The sequence below is a fragment of the Chaetodon auriga genome, chromosome 8 (assembly GCF_051107435.1).
Source record: "Chaetodon auriga isolate fChaAug3 chromosome 8, fChaAug3.hap1, whole genome shotgun sequence".
In the NCBI taxonomy this organism is placed as follows: domain Eukaryota; kingdom Metazoa; phylum Chordata; class Actinopteri; order Chaetodontiformes; family Chaetodontidae; genus Chaetodon; species Chaetodon auriga.
Window position 1 is genome coordinate 13,088,550 of NC_135081.1, and position 21,930 is coordinate 13,110,479.

The 21,930-nt window shown below is 42.0% G+C and overlaps 1 protein-coding gene across 1 annotated transcript in view; it reads left to right on the plus strand.

The window, feature by feature from the left end:
• Window positions 1–21,930, plus strand: part of sntb1 (syntrophin, basic 1) — a 38,266-nt gene that overhangs the window by 9,645 nt on the left and 6,691 nt on the right. Inside the window, exons 2-6 of the mRNA XM_076738207.1 lie at window positions 2,560–2,797; window positions 10,603–10,720; window positions 10,890–10,979; window positions 14,022–14,158; window positions 15,107–15,303. Coding sequence (XP_076594322.1) covers window positions 2,560–2,797; window positions 10,603–10,720; window positions 10,890–10,979; window positions 14,022–14,158; window positions 15,107–15,303 — 780 coding nt within the window. The remainder of the gene's footprint in view (window positions 1–2,559; window positions 2,798–10,602; window positions 10,721–10,889; window positions 10,980–14,021; window positions 14,159–15,106; window positions 15,304–21,930) is intronic.

A 21,930-nucleotide genomic window follows, 5' to 3' on the forward strand; every position in this document is an offset into this window, starting at 1 on the left:
TGCTGCATTCCCAGCAATTGCAACCAATGATCATCTTCCCAGAGAGTTTTGATTTCCAATAATATGAAGCACAGAAAAGCAGAAAATCCTCACATTGTAAACTGTGAACGCAGAGAGTTTTTGGCATTTTCTCTTGATAAATTACTTAAACAACTAATCAGTTAGAGAAATTGTCATCAGTTAAACTGTCACACGCTGTATCACAGTATTGTAAGCAAAGCCCTGTAAAGTCTGAAGACAGATTTATGGTCGATGCAAGAGGTTAATGGGAGTCCAGGGGAGTCGTAGGCTTTGATTTATAATTCAGCATCAGGTTTCGCCCACTAAACCGATGTGTTGTCCCGATAAGGTTGTACCATGCTTTAATTATACTCCCAATAATAACTGTGTTGATATTCTTTCATTAACTTTGTGATACTAAATGATAGAAAGTCCAACTTGGCACACACACATGCACACACATTTTGAGGACCTAAGGTAAAGCACGATGAAGCTTTACAGCTTCATCATACTTTGAAGCACAGTATTTGAGGAAGACTGTGTGTTAGTGTGTGTGTATCTTTGTACTTGCATAAGTCTGTGTCAAATTTTAAAACCGTGCAGCTTTTTCCTTTCTAAATTTAAATCCGGCATCTTTTCAGTCCATTGAATCCACTTGCGCTGCAGCCTGTTATGATGCATTTAACAAACAGATCGGCCGTTTTTCAGTCCTTTAATCTGATCTGACTGTGTGGGATATTCTACTGTGCAGTTGGATCACGTTGTCACCATAGGTCCGTTGAGGACACTCTCGCATCACCCCCGTCTTCTCCTCTGTGTTATGTGTCAGCTTGTCATCTCTCCTCTACAGGTTGGTGGTTAGGCTTGTTACACAGTCTCATACGGGTCTATAGTGCTTCTCCCAAGAATAGTTCACAGGCTGGATTACAAATGCCACCAGCCATATGCCAATTATACGCAGCTCGTACAGTGGGATATGCCAATTAAACATCCAGCGCGTACCAACGATTCAGAACATTCAGGACATAGAGCGCGTACTGAGCACCCACTTTATCTCTGCCCCTGTCTGTCTGTCTCTCTCTGAAACATATGTCCTGTCTTCTCTCTTCTTCTCCCCTTCTCAAAAGTAAAAACATGAGGAGTTAAAAATGGTTATCAAGCCTCCAGTGATTCAGAGTTTGACATTTACAAGTGTTTCCTTTCTGCTTCCTGTCCTGTCTGGAAATATTGGAGGCTGTGTGCGTCGGTTCAGTGTTTTCGGGACCATAACTCTCTTGATACTGCCTGCCTGTAGCAGCAGAGCAAGGTGTGAATCATCAGCGCAGTTTAGAGCATGGAAGGCGTATGTTCTAAGAAATTAATTGAGAAGGAGAAGTCATCTGAGTCTGTTTTGGCTATGGGCATTTTGACATTTGCTGTTATCGTTTCAAATTGACAGCAGAGAGCTCATTGTGGTAGGAAGACGAAAGGTAATCAGCCGATCAGCTGAGCTTCCTGCTGTCTGTGCAACAAACATGAACTCCTATATTTGCCTACGCTTCAATGATAGAATAACATTTTAACATGTAACTTACTGACGTGGGTCTGCTTTAAAATCCATTCACCCTGTCATGCAGCTCTGAACCAGTGGACCATAGGAGGATACAGTTATTGAACAGACTCACAGTCATAACTGTTGTTACTAAAGACAAAACTATCAAAACGAAAAGTTTCCAGACCACCCACGCACCTTTGTGGGCCTTTGTGCCAGAGCTGAAGCATCATTAATGCACAGAGAAATTGCTGAGAATTACCTTTCTATCTGCTGCCCCTTGACTTACTAAGTCTACTTACTGAATAGCTCGGCGGTATCATAATTAAATAGTTTCTGTTTCTGCTGTGTGTGTAAACATCTGTGGCATCCCCACATCCTTCCTTTGACCTGTTATGGAGACAAACTACTGTACCTTCAAAGGAGTGAAACAACTGCAAAGTACCGATTGTTTATTGCATCTGAAAAGCTCCCAATATGAGTTATCCATCAAAACATGGCTCCGAGCTCAGACATACAGGAGATCCTACTCGGGTTTTAATTGGCCTCTGTGTTGATGTCAATGATGTCAAAACAATGTTAATGCCAAGAGACTTCAGTGTTCAGTGCAGTTGGCCTTGATGCACTTTAAGTTCTATGAATGCGATTTTAGAAATGTAAGTAGGAATACATAATCAAGCATATATTTTCCTTGCTTGCAAAAAAAGTATTCCATTCATTAAGCATTTAATAAAATAAAGTCTACAGCATACAGTTCAGAGTAAATACTAGGAAATGATTTGCAGATTTGTGTGCCGCTCACCCAAAAATTAAACCAGAAGCTGCCTCAGGAATCTACTGAGGGAAGGATTTTACACACCCATAACTATGGGATGTTTAGTTTTCCACTTAATGTGCTGAAATTAACCTCCCACCCTGACCAAAAATATCCCCAGAACATTTAAATCTCCAAATGTGCTACTGCATGTCCCAGTTCAACCTCCTTTACCGTGTCTTACTGGAAATCTGTCTCTTCCTTCTCTGCCCAGTGAAGTACATGCGCGAAGCCACACCGTATGTCAAGAAGGGCTCCCCCGTGTCGGAGATCGGCTGGGAAACCCCTCCTCCGGAGTCCCCCCGCCTCGGCAGCCCTCCCATCAGCTCATTATCTGACCCTCCGAGCCCTCCTACCCAGCCGTCCCTGTCTCTGCAGGGCGACAGGAGGTGCATACCATTGAAGATGTGTTATGTAACCCGAGCCATGACCACCCCAGACCCTGAGAACAGGTAAGTGACACACACGCATACCATGCAAAATACCTGTATCCTCATTCTTGAGCAGAAGGCAGTTCTTTGGATATGTTGCCATGCTCCTCTGGTGCTTTTCATTCACAGACTAATGATGAGCTCATTGATTAATTGACATACTTCAGTCAGCCTACTCACATGTAGAAGTTTTCAAAGATTTACATCCTTAGTAGGAAGAAATGGCTGTGGGGCTGAGTGCCACAGAGCGGGTTGGGAAGCTTGAAAGTACTGACAGACCGACCAACAGGTTGTTTGATTTGGTATTTTCATGGGATTTAAGGACAATAGAAGAAAATACAGAATATTGCCAGCCTCATCTTTTTAAATATACCTAGAATTAAAATTATTTTTTCCATAGAAATGAGTATTTATGCAAGCACTGTGTTAAATAACATAAATGAAGGGTAACGTCTAGAGAGAATTGCTGACATTAGCAGGGTAGGCTAACTAGCATTAGCTTTTCAATGGGAATCCAAACTTAACAGCATGATGGGATCTTTCCAAATGTTAAATGCTGCACAGGGACAAACATAGCCAGCGCTCTGTGGACTTATTGTAGTCACCGAAAATTCATCAGTATACTTATGCTGCAGGGTTACAACATGGCTCTGTCTGTGACACACCACAGAAGTTGATGGCGTGTCTTCTTGCAACACAGTGTCAGATTCCAGGCAGCCACTGCCTAGAGGCTTGAAGCCTAAGCACAGTCTGCACAAATATGTCCAAAAACTGTTTTATGCTCTTAAAAAATGCAAGACTATACACAACAGCATTATAATTCATATTGCCTTACACACAAAAGTGAGAGCTCACATTTCAGTTTGACGTGGAGGGAAGGGAGCATTGGCTGCGGCAGCAGGCAGAAAAGTTTGAGTGTAGCTCGAGTCGAGCGGCCAAACTAGCTGACAGGCTTTGCTTCAGTGGCGTCACTGGCGAACGCTTCAAAGTTCAACTCTGAAACAACCAAAAGATGGTTACTTTAATTAACCGAAGGTTAACCAATTCTTCTGTGATCCCCAGCTCAACACTGTGAAAGCGAGCGTGGCTTGTGTCTGCGGCCTTTTTCTGCTACCCTGAAGGGATTACCCAATAGTGTTGTTTCATCATTTTTTAGGCCATTTTCAGTTTTTCTTAAAGACAGGCGTTTGAAGTCACACACAGATAACTCTCAGTCAGCGGGGGGCGGTCTGTTAGGAGGTGCTGTCAAGTTAATTGGTTGGTAATATGACAATGGCCCAATCAAACAGCATGGGGGCAAAAAGCGATTTACTGTTTCAACTTTTTCGGTGTCACCGTCTGTGAATGTGTGCTCTCTGTCCCAGTTGTCTCCCCCCTCTGATTCTCTCTCACCATGTTGTTTTCCTTCTCACTTGTTTTTTTTTTCCTCTCTTCCTCCTGTCTAGTGTTTTTCACTCTTCCTTACTTGCTTGTGTTTTCCTGCCCCTTTTATCTTCTGCTGTCCTCTGTCTTTCCTTTCTTTCTTTCATGATCTCTCTCTCTCTGTTCCCAGCTTTCTCTGTCTCTATATCTGAATCAGTTCTCTCCTACTGGCTGCCGTTATTGTCTCCCTCTTGTTTTATCTCCCACTACAACTTTCAGTGTCTGTCCATCATTCTGTCCCTCCATCCATGTGCGTCCCCCTCTGCATATTTATGATTTTAGAAGTGTGAGATAGTTGAACCTCACTAAACTTCAAAGCTTCAGACGATGAGGCGACATCAAAGTCAAGTGGTAACAGTAAGCGGTGACTTCAAAGTTCCTCTGTCTGTACAGATGCTGTTAGCTGGCTCAACGCTGGAACTGTAAAATGTAACATGCACAAACAATCACTATAGCAAGCACTTGTCAACAAAATGAAAAATAAGAACATCAGCCATGGACAGAACAGAGCAGATGGTTCTCTGTTGGCTGGCTCTTTTGTATGATAAAACTTTTATTTCCCACAAAATAATAATAAAAAAAAAAACATTTCAAACAAGTGCATTATTCTTGGGAGAGGGAAATGCAGTTGTCAATTTTGTGTCCATGAGCCGTTCTCTGCACTTTGCCTGTGGCAGTATGAGCACCGTCGCGACTCCTCAGGTCAGAGCTGCTGGTTTGAAAACGGTATCTGAGGCCTTGCTCACACTATATACTGATCATTTTTAAGAAAACGTCTTTTTGCCCAGCTACTGGCAGGATCTGAGGGTGTGATCGCATAGATGTACTGTAAAGTCTCACTGCTTTGGACTTGTCTTCATCAGAAATATGGCGCAACAAGTGTGAGTCACAAGCATGGCCCAGTTTACCTGTTGGGGTGCCCCCGGGCAAAAACCTGCCCCTTCCCTCCCTCTCTGTGAGAAATGAAACTGTATTCCTCTGCTAGAGTGTATGACCTCAGGCTTGCTGTGGGATTATTTAATACCAAGTAATTGGGGATTTTGGCACCATATCAGCTGAAATAATGAAGGTCTTAAAGGAACAGTTTTCTCTTTTAGCAAATGGCTTATTTTCTTGCTTGCAGAGAATTCGATAAGAGAATCGAAATGACTCATCTGTGTGTGGAGCTGGAGCTGGGAGTAATTAGCCTAGCTTAGCATAAAGACTAGAAACAAGGGGAAACTGTTAGCTCGGCTCTGAATCTGACAGCAAGCGCCTTTTACAGCTGGACTGTTTCTTTAAAGCTACATTTCGACGAGCTTGAAGACAGGATGTCACCATCAGGTGATAAAGAAGGGCCCACCTTAAGACCCTCATCATGTCAGTTGACATTGTGCTTTGATAATGCATGTTTCCAAGAAATGGTGCTATCCCATCCACCAGTCTACCAGTCCTCAGAGTGAACAATGCGTCCATCAAGTTGCCTGGTCTTTAAATGTCTCCTCCTGATGATGGCTTCTTCTCCCCATCATCAAATACGTCTTTACTTGAAAAATCCCTGAAAGCCTCTTGGTGGAAAGAGCTCGTAGAAAGTGATCTGAAAGGGCCAGTTTGAACAGAGACGTTTGATATGTAGGAGCTTTTATCAGTTTGCAGACATAAGTGAGGACATAGTTGAACAAAATGCTGTGGTTGGCCGGTTGTTCCTTGATACGAATCTGTGTAACAAGCAGCTTTTCTGTAATCGGGAACATGTGTTAAATAGATTTTACCTTAAAAAAAGGAATTTGAAGATAAATTTCAAAATTCCCAAAGACTGTGTGGTGAAACTTTCCGTTGCGCTGCCATGAATCGTGGTCAAAGTGTTTAGTTAAGAGCACAGTACAGTTGAACATTCACTTTATTGGTTTTAACTTTGACTTTATTGGTCAGCCAGTTATACAAGGATTTGGGGTCAATATCTCATCTAGTGACAAAGTGAGTTTTTGTTTTACACAGATAAGACAGTGTTTTGTGGTTTGATAGAGCTGGAGGGCAGATTCACAGGCACAGATAAAATCCTCAGCCAAATTTACCTTGACCAGCATGTTTTTTTATGACATTCTTTCCTTATCCTCACAGCCAGGACAAACTCCCTGTTGACTCACCAGTAAATGTTGAGTAAATGTTTAAATTGGAGGACAACCAAGTTGAAATGGTTTATGCTTAATCCATGAAACTCATTTATACTGGAAAGTTGAATACTCACCATCAAGGTGTTCAAGGTGCATCAATTAAAGATAGCATCGAAAGGCTGAACCAACCCTGTATTTTTCTTATTTTGAATCCAAAGCTGAAAAGGTTTAAGAGGCTTTATGTTAAGTGACAGGGAAATCTGGCTTATCTTTTTTTTTTTTTGTGGTTTGTTTTTTTTTTGACTCAGTGCAGTGTTGCATCCCTCTGAGGGTTTCTCTCCTCATTTCAGCAGATGTTGTTTAAACTGTGTGTAAGCCTTAGAGAACAGACAGGGGGATATGAGGAAGGGCGTGGCTCGTACAGTGATGAGAAGAGATGATAAAAGACAAAGAGAGAGAAGTGAGGGAGTAGAGTAAGGAGAAGAAAAACTTGATTTATCTTTATTTTAACACGTTTTCCTCACCTTACTACAACATGCACACTGTTTAAGGACAGAAAGTCTAGCTTTTTTTAACATTGATAATTAAATAAGAAAATTACAGGATTACACTCTAATCATATATAGTGTGGATTACAATGTTATGAGAGGGTGTGGAGATATTAGATAAGAGGCTGTGAGGTGGGGGAGAAAAAGGAAAGAAATTGAGAAAGAACAGGATATGTACAGATGAGGCAAAGATAAAGAAAAGCAGACGAGAGATATGCAAAGAGGCGAGAGGAGAAAAGGAATTAGCACCTAAAATGGATGAGATCTACCTCTTCTTTCCTTTCACTATTAATCTGTGTCATTACTGAGGCAACATATTTGAAAAACCTGTGGTGTGAATGGGTGAGACTGGGATTTCCACAGAAAACGTGCACAGCGGTGTGAAAGGAGGACATGACTCCTGGCAGAAGCAGCATGGTTTCTCACAGTGTGACAGTTTCTACAGTACCTCAGTTTAACCTTGACAAGTTTCTAAAAGGATATAAAGACTTACACTCTCCAAATCTCAACTTTCCCCACAGAGGTCAGCATGCATATTATGATATAATAACCCGTCTGGTAACTGGAATATAACCTCCTGCTTTGGTATCTTTTGCTGTAACGTGTGCTGCACCCCTTCAGTTGTCTCCGGCATAATTGGATTAATGTGGAGCACTTGTTTGTATTCCACTTTGTGGCCCTGCGACTGTGATCCAAGATTTACACACTGTGAAGTAATAATGATTTAGGACATAATGTAGAAACATGACAGCATGAGACTTGGACCTTTAAAATTCAGGGTCTGTTTCTTGTGAAAAATAACTTGATGGATCCATAGAAGTGTGTGTATGGATGCCTACTGTATGTCTCCACATCTTCTCCGATTACTTTTCATGCTGAAATGGCATTTTACAATTCAGCTGTGTGGCAAAATATTACTGAGATAACGTGAAAGAAAGGGCACACAACATCTGCAGAGGTAAACTAGTTTATGCAACTGACTTTGCAAGAAGTGGCTTAATAAAACATTCACACCATTCAGAATCAGAGCAGGAGGGCTGATTTAAGAGCCGCATTCATGGAGCGCTGAGTGCAGAAGATCACTTGAGCGTTATGTTTGAATGTCCAAGAACAACACTGCCATCCCTCAAACCACTAAAATAACAGGCCAAAATGTTATGGATGTCCTTCCCTGCCACTGCACACACTAATTACCTCAGGACAGAACTGCAAATATGGTCGAATACTTCTTTTTAACCACTCAGACATAAAACTAGTGAGAGGATGTGTGGAGAGGAGTTGTTGTCCTCGTCCTAAAAATGAAAAAGCATAATCCCAATCCTTCAAATCTCAGGAATCCCAGGAAATGAGGAATACTTTTCTAGTCATCTTTAATTCTACTAGAGACTGCCTAAAGACTTGACTTGGGACTTGAAAGTAAAAACATTCAAGTGTCTTTTGCACTGGTTAAATTCCAAAACTGCAAAGTAAATTAATTAATAATACAGCGACAGCACATGACCATTCATCCTAAATATTCACATCATTAGGGCCAGAAAGAATTTCCATGAACCGTGACTTGAAATATGCTTTGCTACAACTTCCCAAAAACAGCTCTGATCGAAGAGTGTGTGTGCTGCGACAATTATTCCATGTTGAGTCATCATCCTGATATAGGCAGAAGCAGCAGCTGCCAAAACAAACAATTAGATTGATTAATTGTCAAATGAAACCATGTTTCTGCTTCTCAAAGGTCATCTGTGACGCACATTTAATAGCTTAATTCCAATAGGCCAATATTTAGTTTTGTTATAGTATCAAAGTCGGCAGTATTTCAACAATATTTTCATGTGTGATTGCTTTTCAATTGATATTTTGCCATTAAGACACTTCCTTTATGGAACTGTTCATTAATGAGTGTTTAGAAAAAAGAATCTGCATGAATCACATCTGTATGCTGGAACAGACCTGTCAAGCTTGAATTTATATTTTATGTGTAGTGATAATCCTGCGAGAACAACCACCCTTTGATCAAAGGAGGGATTGATCTTCATTCAAGCGGGACCAGACTTACATAATTCCATTCGATAAGTCCATCTACAGGTCATTCTGTCCATGTGCTGCTCTCCCAGTGATTCCCCATGTTAATGCATTGTGTCGCGCATGCAAGAGATGTGTCATTAGCGCCAAAGCCACTGCACGTCTTGACCAGAAAATGGCAGATAAGGCTTCCTCTACCTCAGGTTGCTAAAATACACACCATCCTGAAGGAACCTCTTCCACCAAACAACATCTGGCCCTGGAGTCCCCCCTTCCTCCCCCTCTGCTCTCCCCTGGCCTGTCCTTAATCAACTTGCCTTTTACAAGCAGCAGTTGTATTTTTAACCCAGAGAAACACCTGGAGCTGATCTAGACTGTCTCCCCCTCCTCTGAGGGTTTGATGGAAGAGCAGATTCATCACATTCACTGGGGCTTTTCCAGGCCCCCAGTGTGCACTGTATGAATAAAGAAAGCTGCAAAGAAAGCATGTTTGCAGAGTTGAAACCACCCTGGTTTTGGAGTAGTTTCTATTTTAAACCACTGGGAGCACCTGGACAGTAGAGTGCTGTTAACAGAAATGTGAGGTTGTTTCAGAGTTGGTGGTGAGCTCAATGGATCAAGAATGCATTTCCATTTATGTTGTGAGTTGAAACTGAACCTGTACTCCCAGAAAAATTGCCCCAGGTGCATCCTGCAGCAAATTTAACTCACTGTACTGTTTACCCATTTCATTCACTATACAGCAGTCCAATGTAGACATGCAGAATGAAGTCTCTGTTTTTTGCCTTGCCTTTGAAATTTTCAATTACCACAAATGGTGATTGGGTTATTATAGATCACAGAAGTAAGATAAATTATTTTGAAACTGAGCATGATTCCACTTCAGCTTCAGGTGTATTACTTTGTGCCTTTTCACTATTCAGCCCCCCCCCCCCCCCCCCGACATGGTCAGACCTCAGCATGAGCACACACTGAGGAATCGTTTATCATGCCTTGTCCTCTAAACCTCTGAGTCAGCCATACTTAATTGTTTGTGTGTCAAAGTTAGTTGTAATGTCACTTTGACTTTTTCTTCCTCACAAAAGGACAAGTTTAGCTTTCCTTCAGCGTACCTGTTCAGAGTATTATTACTGCCTGGTGTAACTCCACAGAGATGAGCACTAACTTTATTGATGCTACAATATGAAGCAACAGTGCACTGCTTTATGTACTGTAAAGGCTGCACCGTGTACCTTCTTAAAATTCATGTTCACAGAGCACGCAATCAAAGAGCTGTTCAGTGAGATGGAGAAGCATCCTACAGATGTATTTGTCTCGAGGTCTGAAATACTCCCATACGATATAAGAAGATTAGTTATGGAAATTTAGTGGAAGACAGCATTGTGTCAGCTGGCCCACAGAGGATGCATGAGCAATGCCTGTTTCGTGTTTTGAATTGACTTGAATAAACTCAGATTTTAATGCACTTTATTTCATTGTTCTGACCGAGTGCCCATTTTCAAGTGGATGAGGCAAACCAGCATCTGCTGAAGCTGAACCCTAAATGGATAACATTTGGTTTCTAAAGCCATGAGTTGAGATTGAATTAAGTCAATCTGGGTCTGCCTGATAAGGCTTGCAGTATATTTTCAATATCCAAAAAGGAATTTATTCATCAAGGGTTGTGAACCATAAAAGTTTTAGAACCCGTCCAGTGATAACAGAGAGGTTAAAGCTGTTTTAACTTCTCTATCTCCTCCTCCAGACAACTGGAGCTGCACTCCCCTGACGCCAGGCACACCGTGGTGCTGCGCTGCCCAGACCAGCCATCTGCCCTGTCCTGGTTCTCTTCCATGCACTCTGTCACATCCACCCTGGCACAGGTCTGTCTTTGATTTCATTGATATTAAGGGTAATTCCCATCTGTGTGACCATTAGAATTAGATATTTACATGATCACATACTGCGACAATGATTCAGGTCTTGAGAGCTGTTTTGAATCTAATGCGTCCTGAATGATCATCTGTCCTAAAAACTGTCACGTCCCCACAGCGGGTGCTGGCAGAGGTCATCCAGAACACGGCCAGGACGGGGGTTGCTGGCAGCAAAGAGATACGACACCTGGGATGGCTGGCAGGGAAGGTAGGAGAGTGTGTGTGCGGGAGTGTGTGCGTGACACCCATGCTTCTCGATTTCTCACATTTTAAATGGGGTTCCTTCTCCTTTGTTACCATTTTGTAGCTGTGCTGTGTAGGTGTGTGTGTGCATGTGCATGCTGTTGTTCTATCTGTGAGAACTAGGGCTGCAACTAACGACTGTTTTGATAGTCAATTAATCTGTTGATTATTACTTCAATGAATCAATTATTAAAATGATTATATTGATTATGATAAAAAAGAAATAAGCTAAATTTCATTATTTCCAGCATTTCAAAAAACAAAACCTATTCCTCATCTTATTTTACAATGCTCAAGGCAAGTAGAGACAAGGCCTCTACACTAAAAAAAATGAAGACAGATAAATTGACATTAGGGATGCAGCTATGCACTGAGAATAAAACGAAAGTGTAACTCATATATATTTGATCAGACATTGGCCAAGTTTGTGTTGAGAAGAAATGAAGGATTCACTTTAAACTGTCTCTGACTAATGGCGTGAAATATTCCAAAAACTCCATTAAGTTACGTTATACCCCAGCATGTCCTAATTTCAGCCAATTAGTGTTTGCTAAAGCTGCCGTCTCTGGCAGGTTTGTGTCTGTTTTAACATAACTTACAGAAATACATCCCATCTGTTTTATCTCTCTTTCGTGATGGATCAAGCTTTGTCAGGCGCCGTAGCTTTATCAAGTGTTTGCTTGAAAATATCTATATCAGGGGAGTTAGCTTTATCAAGCATTAGCTTTAAAATAGCTTAACATAACCAGGTGCCCGACAAGGAGAGAAAACAGACGGTATTTCTGTTGTTTGTTATGCTTGTTTTTAATTTGGACTCTGTAATCACGTGTTTCTCTGCTGTATTGTTAGTCTCTACCCCCAGAGACAAAGCACACAGCATCATTTCCTGTAATTAATCACATGAACTATACACGGCACTGCACGGGCTGCCTTACTGTCCCCATGTTAGGAGACGCTGCCACAGTTTGTGCTGTGTACAATAACATGGACCCAACTAATCCATGAAACTTGTTGCCAATTATTTTTTGGTTTAAGTCGATTATATCGAGTAGTTTTTGCAGCCCCAGCAAGAACCAATTTGAGTTTTACACCTTATTACATGATTTTTAAGGTTTTGTTGCCTCTTAAAATATGTCTTCGTGTGTGAAACGGCCACGGCATGCTTGAAACAAGCTACTTGGTACGAAATGTCATCCATTCTAGTGTTTAGCTGTTCCGAACAGCCACACTCCAAAGCGAAGTGTAAGAGAGGGACGCAATATCCTTTAGACATGGGAATAACGGTGCACGCTTTCAGCCATTCTTTCTTCTAAGGTTTTCACAGAGTTGCACACGTTTGAACATAATAAAAGTGACAGAAGTAATTGTGTAACAAATGAAAAATAGGAGATGAGAGAGAAGTTCAAGCGCTACTGACTGACTACGTGATGTGGGTGTGAATGACAGATTGCCAGTTTCAGAAAGTTGCAGAAATGCTCAAATGCAATCCCCCCCCCCCCCCCCCCCCCCCCCAAAAAAAAAAAAAAAAAAAGTCAGAGAGGTGGAGGGGGAGGGGGATTTGAAGCTGTTAAAGCTGCTGTGGAGAATACCGACACCTTTATTCTGACAACTACTGTGACTGTACGTCTTTCATGTGTTGTCTGCTGTGTCCTGTCTGGCTTGTGTCTCTCATTGTGCATCGGCAACAATGTGTGTATGGGTGTGTGTGCGCAGGTATCTGTATTTGCATGCTTATTTTTGTATTGTGCATATCTTCGTACACACTGATGCATACATCTTTGAAATTCATCCAAGCACACACACAAACACAGATTAAAGCTTCGCACACAGACGCACACACCTGTGCAAACACATCCACACACACACACACACACACACACATTCATACCTGTCTAATTTAGCCCTCATGAATTTGCCAATATTTGATCCGTCAAATGCAGTACAATGCTGTTACTTAGCAACATATTCTCATTATGTTAAAAGATTGACCCTTGACCCTCTAAATCCCACGATATGATTGGCTGAGGCAGAACTTCAAAGAGCAGCTTAGGATTCCATGGCAGGGCTGCAGATAAGCTTTCATAATGAGAATAGTTATGGAGCATTGTAAAATGAAATACAGAGTGTGTGTGTGTGTGTGTGTGTGTGTGTGTGTGTGTGTGTGTGTGTGTGTGTGTGTGCGTGCGCGCTCTAAGTTAAGAGATTAACTGTGTGTTCTGAAGGGAAAGCGAAGGGTTTGCTCGTTAGGAGGGATGGCTGGGCGAGAGGACACAGCGCAGCAAATAGGTAGAAAGTGTAGCTGCACCTACACTAGAGCTACCTTTATTTTCAGCTAATTCCCCATTAGGTACATTTTTAAGAATAGTGAATATACATATTTCCAGTGAAAACCAGAACAGCTTTGTAACAGCTCAAATTAGATCACTGTTGGATCACTTTGGAGTGATATATGACAGAGAGACAGATGGAAAGAGTTGAAGTAGACAGTAAGTGAGACGGAAAAACAATGTTTGCGTACCCAGTCTTGGATTAAGTTGAGAGGTGATGACTGGTCGACACTCAGTGCTGAGTACACACTGAGTCTTTTACATTTTAAACACACACACCGTTCCTCTCTCTGACACAACATTCGCCCCATAAAGCAGCTCACTGGCACACAGCCGTCGATATTGCTGATTAAATACCTGCTTTCATCTAAAAACCTGAGGACAATTTCAGTGTCTGTGACAGATTTAAGAGGGGAGAGGTACACCAAATCCTGCAGTATCAGCTTAATCGAGGTTGTGCTTGATTCTAATTCAACATGATTAGGATTGATTAATTGCTTCTCTGATTGACAGAAATAGGTTAGAATCTTAATTATCAAGTTGTTCAGTTAATTTATTAACTAAACTTTTGCGGCTCTGTGAAGATCTGTTGATATTGTTCTAACAATGAATTCTCAATACTTTTTGGGCTGCATTACAAACACCTCCCGCGTTTCGTTGTTTGTCTGTTTGTGGTGCAGACAGAGAGTGAGAAGCAGAGCTGGAAGCCGGTGCTGGTGGTGGTGACAGAGAAAGACCTGCTGCTGTATGACAGTCTACCACGAGGCAAGGAGGCCTGGCAGAACCCTGCACACACTTATCCACTTTTAGCAACACGGTAGGTCCACCCCCATATGCACAGACATCATAAACACACGCAGTATATTTGCACTAACTCCTGTGTTGTCACAGTAATAGGATTTTAAAACCAATATTATATGTGATATACATGTAGAAACTCCCATTTTAGATACTTTGAACTGCTTTGATGGTTGCAAAGCATCTGAACATTATAAATTACAATGCTGATTATGGTAAACATTACCTGCTAAAGCATGTTAGCATGACAACCATTTCCTTACAAACCCCCACCATTTTTGTTATGACTGCTACAACTCCAAGGAGAAGGATCAAAAGCAAACTATAAACTTCAACCTTTATCCATCTTCCAATTTGGTTTTCTTTATAATGAGCTTCACGGCCTCACAAAGCTGTTAGTGTGCTGTGGACCTTTGGCCATCACTGACAGGTGTAGTGTTGCACAGCTGTGATTTTAATCAAATATGAGGTATTGCATTGTGAGATTTTTAACAACTAGAGTAAGAGCGGCTCTTTGAGGCTGCAGTCAGCCACAGTGATGCTTTGGGTTGAATACCAACATCACACTGTAGTTTTGTATTAAATATTACATAAAGCTTTATTGGTGGCCCAGACCGAGGTCATCATAAATGTCTGTACTAAGATTAAAAAAACATAGTTTACATGCCATGCTTTAATCACACTCCTGTGGGAACTCTTTAGGGAATGACAGCATATAGTGCGTACATTTCACAATTCAGTGCAGTAATGCAGTAGGTAACAAATAGGAGTGATGTGGGAGCTTTAGTCTTGTTGCTTTTGAAGTCACTTTTACACAGCTTTTGATATGTCGTTTGTGTATTGCCTTTGTTGAATCAATAAACAGCATATCTGCTCCTTGTTAACAGTTTTGACCCTCATTTTTCATGAAATTTTGTTCAGAGCACAGTGCTTTATCATGACAAGATGCGTGTATGTATTTATCTAGTCTGGTACATTCTGGCCCCGACCGGGGGTCCCCTCATTCTGGCACGGAGCTGTTCTTTGCCACTCGGACTGGCACGCGACTCGGCATCGAGACTCACCTGTTCCGAGCTGAGACCACCAAGGATCTGTCCCTGTGGACCAGACACATAGTCAACGGATGTCACGCCTCAACTGAGATGATCAAAGAAGTCTCTACGAGTGAGTACATAACACATAAACACTCAGATTCAGTAACTCAGAGTACCTTGGAGAAAATGGAGAAAGAAGCATACATACTTAGACGCTTTTAACAGAGACAGCACTTTGCACAAACATGCTGTGGATGGAGTGGAGTGAGCAGCACAGGTCACTGTGCTGGATTCTGGGAATCTTCCTCAGATGTGTTCAGGCATGCTGCAGCAAAACGTATCCACAGAGATTTAAGAGGCTGCAAGGGTAAGTCCTGCCTGAGGTCTTGCAAGCCTAAAATAAAGTCTAAATCCAGTGCATGAAGCAAAATGTATACATACACCCATACAGGCTCCCATGTCCACTCATACACTGAGATAGAAGAGGGTTTGTGATATACTTTGGCAGCCATATGGAAGATGTAGACAAAGCACTTGCTATTTATAGAAAGGAATGCTATTCTAGTGTGTGTGTGTGTGTGTGTGTGTGTGTGTGTGTGTGTGTGTGTGTGTGTGCGCGCGCTGTTTGGCATTAGGTATTGGCTGTCCAGGGAATTCCAGCAAACCCCCCCCCCCCACCACTCCATCTTTGCCTCCCTCTCTCTCCAAGCACAAAATGTCCTGGGAACTGCAGTTCTCCCCTGGGGCTCCCTCCTCTCTCCATCCATGATAACACCATGACAAATTAAGTTTCACTTCAGACTCCGCTCTTACATGGAACAGCGTGCATCTAGCAGCAAGCGATACACGACCCCAACACTCGTTCCTTGTTGTCGGTGTTGTTTCCACATCATTTACCGCCTCCAAATTCTTGTTAAATCTCTCCAAAGTAGTGTGTGTAACCACTGATCCAGGTGTAAATGTTACGCTGTGATTAGCATAGCAAGGCTCGATTCACGTCTTCAGCGTCCGATTTAAATTTAACACTCCAAGATGTTTGATAAAAATCGGATTTTGTAGGTCATGGTTCCTAGCAAGGAAATGTGAACGTTAAAGGACATCTTATTTAATCCCATGACAAAACGCTGTCTAGACTGAAACAAGCTGCTCAGTATCGACTTGCTGTAGCTTAAACTTAGCAGCTTTATCTTTCTTATTGCCGTGCTTACCCTGCTCACCTTCAATCTGAGCAGAGGTCCAGTCAGCCAGGAGAAGTTCAAACACCTTTGCAGGTGTAAAGGACCTTTCTGTATTCATTCATTTTTTTCTTTCGGCCACCAGGGGGAGCAAGAATAAGACGTTAACACTATCACCTTTTAAGTTACCTCTGTTTTCTCATTACCAACACACTGATGCGGAAAGACCTGTGCTAATTTGTGCTAACTTTTGCGCTGTCATTTGCTTCTGGTGAGTTAGCATACAGTTGGTTTTCAGAGCTTTTTGCCAACAAACAGCCTCAGTGTGATATAATGCTAATGCTAAACATAAAGGGCGGCACAGGCAGATGCGAATTAGGCTTACAGGTATTAAGTCATAAAGCAGTGTGTTGTACAAATTGAAGTTTTGACCTGATGATGACCAACTTATTGTGCCATTTTATGAGTAGGCCTTCTGCACCCAACGCACTCTTTGACCCCCAGGACGTTTGTTTGAAAAGCTCTGCAGCCTAAAACCAAGTCAATAATCTTCGCCAATTGGCTGCTTTTGGCTCTGGAATGAAAGCCTGACGTTCAGATTGTGTCCTGTGTGCAGAAGAAACCTCTTCAACATACATATGTTTTTTTCATAAGTGGCTTTGAGGGATTCCTCTTATTTGGTGTGAGATGTATTCAGCCAGCCTTAGAGAGATTGTTGGCAACCAAAAGTGTAAAAATAGCTTATTAGGTTAGATTATTACCAGATTTCATTTTGCATGAGTCTCATGTCAATGCATGAGAACTGGCATCCCTGATGACAACATTACAGTAGATGAAATGTAAGGGGTTCACCAAAGTGATCATCCTGATGAAGACATGAATGATGAAGCATGAGTCGTGGCCTTACCATGTCTGAAAATACAGTTACAGCGGCTTTAATCTCATACTGTAACACTGATTTGTGACAGTGACACCACAGACCAGAAGAATGAGGAAAAATCTGAATGGTTTTGAATATTTAATGCTCACTGTTGCATTTTTGGATGCCATAACTTTTCTGAAGCAGATTGAGGATAGCACCAAGCCCTCATTTTCTTGTTATTGAAGTAGAACAGTAATTTGCACCTCCCTGCGAAGGAGTGTGACAATGCATACAAAGCACATTCGTTCATTTTTCAGCAGTTGCCACCTGAGGAGTCGTTGCACTGACCTTGTCAGCTTTTCATCTGTGTACAATTCGGATAAATCATTGTGATGGTTTATTCACTGTCAAGGCTCGTGATAAACATTTGCTTTGAAGACAGATCAACTATCACTCACTGGGCAGCAGGCCATTCTTAGAGGGATTTTAAAGGGGAAAGTAATTTGTTCAGCTCTGAAATCAAATTTCACAGACACTTGGCCTGCTGTCATTTCTGATATTATGGTGTCCAAGGTGACTTAACATTTTAAGGTTATATTGATATTCCAAGTTATTAGCAGGATATCATATCAGGTAGTCGCAGCGTCTGTGTTTAAACGCTGCTTACGTGTGCCGCATGTCTGCTCTCTTTTAAAACATTCATAACATAGGTTGAGGAAACAATCTCACCAGAGGGTCCATTTAGTAGGTGTTCCAGAGCTTTTGATCATGCCTCATAATATTCATCAGCAGATGGAGTTTGCCAATTGATCATGGTATAGCAGATGTTCATACTTTAATTTGTCTTTTTTTTGTGCACTTTAAGGAAGCAGAAATTTTGGGAAATAAGCATGAATTCACTTTCTTACACAGAGTCGGATGAGAAGATGGATTCCACTTTCATGTCTGTGTGCTAAATATGAAGCTACGGCCAGCTGTCGGTTACCTGAGCTTAGTCACTGTACCTTATGGGGGGGGGCAGTTACCCCAGCACCATCCAAAGGTGACAAAATATGCCTTCCAGCAAGTTGGTGGCAGTATTACAAGGCTTGTGTCCATATTGACAGTCTTTATGATGAACTACATTAACTGGATCCTCAAAAGCCCCAAAACAGATACTAAATGAAATTTATGTTGACATTGTTTTCTCAAGAATCAACATTGAACCACGTTATTTTATGGCCAGCTTCATCCATCCAGATTTGTCCATTAAAAGTTAGTAATCCCTCCTCTCCATGCGCACCCCCAGCCTTCTCGTTAATACTGTTGTCAAAGGTGACAGCTGTAAAACTCGTTAAATTGTCTTAGAGGTCGGCTGGGTCTCCGTAATGAGCAGATAAACAGCTTAATGACTTTAAAAAAGCAATTCTACCTCAGTGATTGTGGATTATTAACCTAGTAACCTGCTGAGACACTTGAAGTTCAGCGCAGTGGGACGCATTTTCAAAATATGAAGTGCTTTACCTGCTGCTAATGTCTGTTGCCAGTTTAAAAGAAATAACAGTGAAAACAGAGTTTCTGTCCTGTAATAACCTTTTAGCCTTTCCACTTGTCCTGAGTCTCACTTTCTCTCTCTCTGTCCCTCATTCATTCAATTCCTCTCTCTGTCTCTCAGTGTTATCACTCTCTGCCCCTCCTGTCTTTTCCACTCACCGTCAAGCAGAAAGAAGGGCTTTTGTTGCTGCCTGAAAAGCCCCTTTCTTTGTGCGTGTGTGTGTATGTGTGTGTGTGTGTATGTGTATTCTGGTGGGAAACCCTGCTTGCGCCACAGATCAAGGCTCTCAGGTAGAGGAGTAGAGTTACAGGTCTAATTTTCACTCCTGAACACAACAAAGACCCCAACCCTCTGCCCCATTTCTAACTGTTACACCATTAGGGAGAGTTTGTCCTGCTCGATTGTTTATACATCATTAGATCGATATTACGCATTATGAGACTCATTTTTCATCATGAATGGAGTGTCTTCATGGTTCCAGGGATATTACATTTTATATTTGACTGGGTGTGTGTGCGCAGTGTCCCTCTTATCAATATTATTTCCTGAAGTTTTAATCACGACACCTTTGTTGTTTCAGTGTGATTCACAGTTGATAAAGAGGAGAAATTACAGCAGCATAGCGCTCTGCTCTAGGTGCCCTGCAGAGTCTCAACACACACCTGAACAATGTGAAGGAGGCCAACACGGCCTCTGTGGTGTCACTGTCTAAAAATATGTGAAAGCTCCATATGAAAGTAGAAACCATACAGACACCGTGTTGCAGGTCATTTTCCTGTTCACACACATAATGGGAGGTTGGACAAAATAAGGTGGACGCTTCACTAAAAGGAAAAAGAACCTAAACCTTCAAGGATACTACATCAGCATTGCAAGCACTTAGACAAAAATGGATTATCAAAGGTCACAAGGTAATTAATAGTATTCTTACAAAGCAACGTTATCTGTGTTTGAGAAATTAAGTCCAGTCAGAGACACTTTGACCTTTTATAGAAAACAGTTAGACGGTGAGATGTGGCGGAAAAGGCTCTGCTCTGTGTGGGAGGTCTCAGAAAATCTGAGCATTAACAAGGATTCTGCTCGAAGAATTAAGGTCAGGGTGAAATCTTCAGTCCAGGGGAGGGGGCTTAGCCTTAGCCTGACTTTCAATACTTGGAAATTATTTTCAGATTAGTATTATTATATCATTAATTATTATCTAAAGCTTCGTATTATGTTCTAGTTATGTGATTGTATTGTCGACATTTCACTTTATCGCAGATCACCTGACTGTCTTATCTCAATACTTCATTCATGGTTCTGATTATTTGTAACGTAGCATTTAACATCCCGCCTCTACCAGTCTAGCTACAGCTAGCAGTGTAAACGGAGACAGATGATAACCAGCTTCATGACAGCGGTTATCCAGGATCACCAGTGTTAGAGGAGCAAGTAGACCAAAGAGAGGCAGAGACATCAGGACAACAGCTGGCCATATGAAGGTTGGCTGCAGGCCAAGTTCTGCAACTTCTGCATCGCCTGGACAAACTCAGAAATAATGACCTTTGATACAGAGCGCCATGCTGCCAACAAAACTGTAATACAATATTTTCTGCCTCTTTTGCCTCTTGTTACCTCGGACTGCTTGAGTATACCAGGGCTCTTAGTGCTCAGCGCTCCATTTAGAGTTTTTGAGACTGCACTGCCTGACATAATGAATAAATCTGCACTTTGACTCCATGTTGGTCGTCTCATGTTGTTTTGTAAACTCCCTTATTAAAGTGCCTCTTTTACAGCTAACAACTGCTGGCAGTCAGCCACCCTTGTAGCAGTGTTTGTAATTGTGAATAAGTTATATCAGAGAGCCGTTTCTTGGAGTGTTTTCCTTATTTTGTCTCACTGCTGAACATAGTGAGAAAAAGCTGTAAGGTTTTTATGAATGCTTAAAATGTGCAGAACACGATGAGATGCCAGAAAACCTTAAAAATAACAGGAGATCAGAGTCTATTTAGCATGCACTTCTGTGACTGGATTCCATTGCCGTGCAGTACAACCCATCCCTCTGCCACTCTGCCACTCTGTGCAGCTCAGCTCACAAGAATTATTTGCGAACTGCGTTTGTGTTGCTGTGTACACATTTGCCAACCTTGGTTTCACAATCACCTTTCGAGCCAAACAAGGGGGGGATTTAGGTGTGTATAGGGTGATTAGCGTGGTTTGACTGCCGACATGGTTAAGTAATCAGAAAATCGGCCTGTTGACAGTCGGACAGAAGAGGCTGAAGCAGGCCACAGTGAGCGGCAGCACACACACACAGACTCTACATATATGTACACACACATATGCATAGGCCCTCTGTAGCCTACAGAGAGGGAAGATACAAACTCATATGCTCTGTGCATCTCCATGTGTGTTTCACGTATGCACACGCCAGCATAGAGACAGTGAGACACACACTCTCACTGTCATATGTACTCACATGCAAACACACTCGCCCCTCCCTGCACATGCACACACATCCTGCTCTGGCTGTCAGCAAACAATGGGGAGTTAACAACTCTCTTCTTGCTCCCTGTGTCACACAAACACGCCGCTCTGTAGATCAGATGTCGTTCAGAGAGAGGAGCTTGTGTTGTAAATGAAGTTTTCAGCATGCAGCCTTCATGTCTGCTGGGGGGGGTGGGGGGGATCCAGAGAACTCTGCTGTCAAGGCACTGAAAAATAAGACTAAACGCAGCTAGATCACACTGTGTGGAGACGAGTCAGGTTTGTCATTACAGCAGAGGAAAGTGATGCCTAAATTGGAAGAACAGATAAAGATAGTGCACTCAGCTTTCAGCCAGACACACGCGGTGAAGAGAGAGGGGAGTGGGAGGGAAAGAAAGCGATGAGAAATGTTGTACAGCAGATAAATTACATCGGGCTTTCAATGGATTGGAGCAGTCTGTCACTGAGATGTGGCAAAGCGTAATGTGTAATAGACACATGAGTTAGAACAGAGTCAGGCTCGTTTTGATAGAGAACGGACGTAGTAACGGGAAAGCAGCTGTCACAGTGCACAACCTGATAGAACTGTACAATGTATTTTAATAAGGAGGGCATAAATCTGTACTTAGTCACTAGTTCAATACTATAGAAGGGGTTTCTCCAATATTTAGTCTGCCCTGATTGATATAAATGGGGTGGACAAAATATTAGAAATACCAC